Source organism: Uloborus diversus, chromosome 1 (assembly GCF_026930045.1).
Source record: "Uloborus diversus isolate 005 chromosome 1, Udiv.v.3.1, whole genome shotgun sequence".
Classification (NCBI taxonomy): Eukaryota; Metazoa; Arthropoda; class Arachnida; order Araneae; family Uloboridae; genus Uloborus; species Uloborus diversus.
The window spans coordinates 108126919-108132405 of record NC_072731.1 but is presented as its reverse complement, the minus strand read 5'-3'; the positions used below and the strand labels follow the sequence as shown (position 1 = coordinate 108132405).

Here is a 5487-nt window from a genome sequence, read left to right as displayed (position 1 = left end):
CCATATTTGTTCTTAAAAAAGTTACGGGCAAAAAACAGTAAATTTCATGCAATTTCCCTATTTAATGATTATATATAAAACCCATTGTTACAAAAGTTTGGTGCCATACAACAGTAATATTAGCAGTAATTGTGGTGATAATTTTGACTGAAGACTTCTCTGAAGCAAGCATTAAGTTTCTTCAGTGTCATTGCTTTAGAGTGCGGGTATTTATACAGCGGATTTAAGTAAACCTAACCTGGAAGTGAGATAATGCAGTGATTAAAATCTGCTTAACCTTTAGCCAACGGCGGTACATATGCTGTACCGACAAAAAGTGCTCTCTTCCTACGGCTGTGGTACAACGTCTGTACCAGTCCTTCCCTTCCCCCTCCAGTTACTTCCCGCAGTTGATAATCCTTTCACACACGCCTACACAGGGAGAAAATGAATGAAACGCACTACACCCCTTTTGGGGGTCTGTCAATCAGAGGCGTTTGGCATAGTTTTGTTCCCAGTGAAGGAATGTGTGGCGAAGTTTCGAAAAAGAGGGGAGAAAGTTAAGCAGAAGTAAAATACTTGAAGGAAAGAAAAATTTTTGATAGCCTTTTTCTGTTTAATAACCCAATAGTAAGGCTTCCTATAATTAATAACAGCATATTTAACTGAGTACAAAACACCTATTTAGTTTAAGCAGTGTAGATATTTAGGGAGCAGAGCGCAAGAAACATCATTCTCCAAAATATTTCTTTTGTTATGGTTTTATAAAAATAATTAAACACTTGAAAAGCATATCTTATTTTGCTAACTTTTCGAAAATGAATATCATGCTGAATAAGAAACAACTTATCAATTTGCGATTTGCCACGTTTCATTTATTTCATTATTTACAATTTAACTGAAAATTATTTGTAATACCGTTTCAACAAAACATGGAAAACATTCTAAAATCAATAAATTTGAAAGAGAGGTTCAATTAAGAATCTGTGTCGTGAATCTTTTGGTTTGAAAATTGAAAGTTAGACTAAATGCTCATTTTTTTTTTTTTTTTTTTTATAAAAAGAGTCACTAGCACAGCCAGAATTATCTTCTGGAGGGGGTTTTCTGTTCAAAACGAGCCTTTTCATATGTAAAAGTTATTGCACTAGGGATGGCAAGAATGTTAAAATCAAGGGCTCTGAGGGGTGTTTTTACCCCCCCCCCCCTTCGCTACGCCTAAAAATCTATCTAATTGATCACTTATTGAGTGAAAAGCATAAAAACTTAATTTTGATATTTTAGAAAATATAAATGTATTTCCTTGATATTTTGTCTATAGCGAATATTATTTCAGTACAAAGTCAAAAGGACTAAGGATATGCTGAATGAAACAAAATAAGTATGGTACACCGGGGCACGTTTACGAGGGTTTTTTCGCTGAATTTTTTAATTTTATGGTTCAACTTAGGAATTCTTAAATGTTATGGCCTTATAAAGCAGTTAATAAAGTATAAATTTGTGCATTCAGTTTTCCCCCTGTTTGTATTTAAGGGGCTTAAAATATTAATTTTTAAGTCAAAGTCGGTTGCTCCTCTTTCTTCCTTGCGCAAAAAAAAAAAAAAAAAAAGAGGTTAAGTGAAAAGATTTATAAGAGCACCTGATATATCTTACTCAGTTTTCAATGAGAGTCTAATGTCTGTTTATTTTTTTTTCTGTTAATTAATTCTTACATTTGGAACTGTTTATGCCAGTAAAAAATGGAAGAAAGAAATTGGTTTTCTGTTTACTCATGCGTATTTTTTTTTTTTTTACTTATCTTCTCTTACTCACAAATAACAACGTACTGGGTAGTGAAAATGTATTATAAAGATAGTACATAAATAGGAAATGTTGAAAAGAGGAAAGACTTGGAATCTAAAACAAATTTGCCCAGATATTTTTCTTGTGCATTGTGAAGGGAGCGGAACTTAATCCTTCAACAATTACTAGATGTATTTCAACCACAATTAGAAGAAAGAGTGAATGGGGATATCAGGGGATTTGTAGGCTGTCTCTCCATATTATCTCACTCGACAGTGATTGACTTTGAAACGCCAGCTTCATATACAAAAAAGGGTGCCTTGCATGCTCTAAAAGATAGATAAGCGCTAACGTTCTTTATGTAAATGAATACGGTGTTCAAGCATATTCCGCTTGCACCTGCTCAGAAAAGCAAAGCAAGGAATTGTTCGCTATTATTGTGGATTCTTTCTTGGACACACGTATTAGTGTCATCATTTTTCTGAATAGCCAAGCTGAAAAGCAAAGTTGCCTCCCTTGAATCTAAGGTATTCTACATTGTATTTACAATGGCTTTGGTCTCAGTTGAACGCTATTTACCTCCGCATTTTAGCGCATAGATAAGGACATCTGGCATTTATTGAATCCAGTGGTGTACCTCACAAATAGAGTTTGATATTTATTATTTTGTTGTCGTTAGCCTTAGGTTAGATGAGAAGCGTTATTTCAGTGATTTCAATTTTAAAACTGAACCAAATATACTTACAGAAAATCTAAACCTAGAGAACCCCATAAGGAACAAGGAGGGAAAAAAATTATTTTCAAACCATTGAATAAGTGATGACTAGCCAAGTATAGTGTCCCACTATAGTAACCCTGTATTGCGGAGAGCTCAGCGGTCGAAGTGGACATCGCCCCCTTTATGCTGTCCTATTCGGGGGGGAAGGAACTAAGAAAGCTTTGAGCCGCAGGGAGAGGGAAAAGATAATTGTATAGTTGCCGTAGCCTAAAGGTTAACCTTTACAATTCTACCAAGTTAGGTTTGCCTCAACTATTAGAAGTATTTTTATTGTTATCATCTATGCCAATAACAGATGATTTGGGCTAAGTAAGGAGATACATGATTGTATCACAAGCAACTTGTATGCTGTGAAATGTAAATCAGTTAGGGGAAACGTATTGTGGCAATTAATTGGGAAATGTTGTTTTTTCGCTTTATCACACGGTAAGCGAACCAATAAGCATTCAAATTCAGCTCAGTTCAAATGGCAGTTATTTTTAAACTAGTAGCTGTTTGTACACATCAGGTAAGTAGCAGGCATATAAATTCCTCCGCCAAGTGGCAGTTTAATTTTTCGCTTGTTGTGAGAGTAATTAGAGTCATGGATATCAGCCCTGAAACACGTGATAAAGTTATTGCCCTTAGAGAACACACTTCTAAAACGTTTGAAGAAATAAGCAAAATATGTGGAGTGAGTAAATCAAGTGTCGAGAGGATACGGCAGCGGTTTAAGGCAACAGGAAATACTGGAACCAAACGTATTGGAAAATGCGGCCGAAAAAGATAAACGTCGGCTCGTGAAGACAAAAGTTTACATCGAATGAGTGCTATAAATCCTCGATCAACTAGTTTTGATCTGTCCAAGTCCATGGTGGCAGCTGGTGTTGACATTGCACCTTCAACAGTGAGATACAGACTTTTTGATCAATGGCGGAAAGCACGTCGACCGTACAAGAAGCAGCTTCTCACGCCTCGCATGAAGAAAAAAAGGTTAAAAAGGGCACGGACTGAGAAGGACTGGGAAAAGGTTTAATTTTCTGATGAAACACATTTTGCGGTTCAGGGATTTAGATCCAGGTTCGTGAGAAGGAGCAAAGGAGAACCTCTTCGTCTACACCACATTAACCAAGCACCCAAGTATCCGCCCAAAAAGATGTTTAGGGGTTGTTTCTGCGTTTCAGAGACAGGATCTCTTGTTCCCGTAGAAGGAATGATGAACAGTGCCAGCTACGAATCGATATTGACCCAAAATGTGCTCCCAACCATGTCTACACTTTGGCCGAACGGAGATCGCGTTTTTCAACAAGACGGCGCACGATGTCACACATCGAAGCAAATTGTCAATTTCTGCTCTAAAAACAAACTTACTGTACTGGATTGGCATGGAAACTCACCAGATTTAAATCCGATTGAAAATTTGTGGGCAATAGTTAAAAAACGGCTTCATAAGCTTGATAGTACTATGATGGAAAAGCTAATTTCGTCTGTTTTTGACGTCTGGTATAAAGACGTTGAAATTAAAACTATACACAGTGCGTCCAATAGAAAAGGTGACTGATTTAATATTTGCGGAACTATTAGCGCTATCTATGAAAGAATGATTGCATTAAATGCACGTACATTTCAATTATTATTTGGATTAATTTCAAAGCGTTGGAAACATCGTTTGAAACGTGATAACGCAAATTCTAGAAGTCGCTTGCCTCGGTAGAAAAAAAAAATGGAGCAGCGTGCTAACATTAAATTATGTTTTAAATTGAGTAAAAGTGCCACAGAAACATTTGAATTGATGAAAACTGTTTATGGTAGTGAAGTACTGAGTCGTAAGAATTTTTTGAGTGGTATGCAAGATTTCGTGATGGTAGAGACAGCTTAGAAGATGATCCAAGACCAGGTCATTCAGTAACAGTTCGAAATGATGAGAACATTGAAAAAGTGGCCGAAATCCTGCGAAATGATCGTTATGTCTCTACTCGACTCATCGAAGAGGTTACTGGCATACCTAAATCCACTGTCCATCTCATTTTAACTGAAAATTTAGGAAAAAGGAAAGTCTTTGCTCGCTTTGTACCGCACACATTGACTAACGACCAAAAACATTGCAGAGTGGAACACTACAGAGACATGCAACAAGCGGCCACTAGGGATCCAAACTTCATGGTAAACATTGTAACTGGTGATGAAACCTGGTGTTTCAAGTATGAACCACTCACAAAACGTCAGAGCGCGGAGTGGAAGAGCCCAGAAGATGCCAAACCAAAAAAAGTGCGCATGGAAAAAAGCCGAATCAAGACTCTCCTCACAGTTTTCTTTGATTCGAAGGGTATCATCCATAAGGAATTCATGCCAGAAGGTGAATCAGTTAATGCTGCTTACTACTTGAGTGTTTTGAAGCGTTTATGGGCGAGAATTCATCGAGTTAGACCTGAATACCAAAACCAAGCGTCATGGTTTCTTTTGCATGACAATGCGTCAACACACAAAAGCTTGATGGTACGTAACTTCTTGGCCAAAAAAAGTTTTGTGCTGCTTAATCAGCCTCCTTATTTCCCTGATTTGGCTCCAGCGGATTTCTGGTTGCTCCCAAAATTGAAATTGGCAATGAAAGGCAAACATATTGCCACAGTTTCAGATATTCAGGCAGCTACGACGGCGACATTGAGGGCAATTCCAAAAGATGGGTTAGAAGAGTGCTTCAACAAATTTCACGACCGCTTCCAGCATTGTATTGACTCCAAAGGTGTATATTTTGAATAAAACATCTTGTAAACTAGAAAAAAATTGTGTCTTGTACCTTATTTAAAATCAGTCACCTTTTCTATTGGACGCACCGTGTATGTGCCAGTCTAGTACATTCCATGCCAAAACGTGTCTGTGATGTTATTAAGTCTCGGGGAGGTCATATTATTTATTAGTTTCAAATGTATTCATAAAAAACTTGAATAAAACTGATTTTTTTTTTTGAAAAA

The 5487-nt window shown here is 37.0% G+C and overlaps 1 protein-coding gene across 1 annotated transcript; it reads left to right on the top strand.

The window, feature by feature from the left end:
* Positions 1-3338: 3338 nt before the first annotated feature.
* LOC129234280 (histone-lysine N-methyltransferase SETMAR-like) lies at positions 3339-5275 on the top strand. Its single transcript, XM_054868278.1, has 2 exons — positions 3339-3508; positions 4369-5275. Exons 1-2 carry the CDS (start codon positions 3339-3341, stop codon positions 5273-5275), a joined length of 1077 nt encoding a protein of 358 aa, XP_054724253.1.
* The last annotated feature ends 212 nt before the right edge of the window (positions 5276-5487 follow it).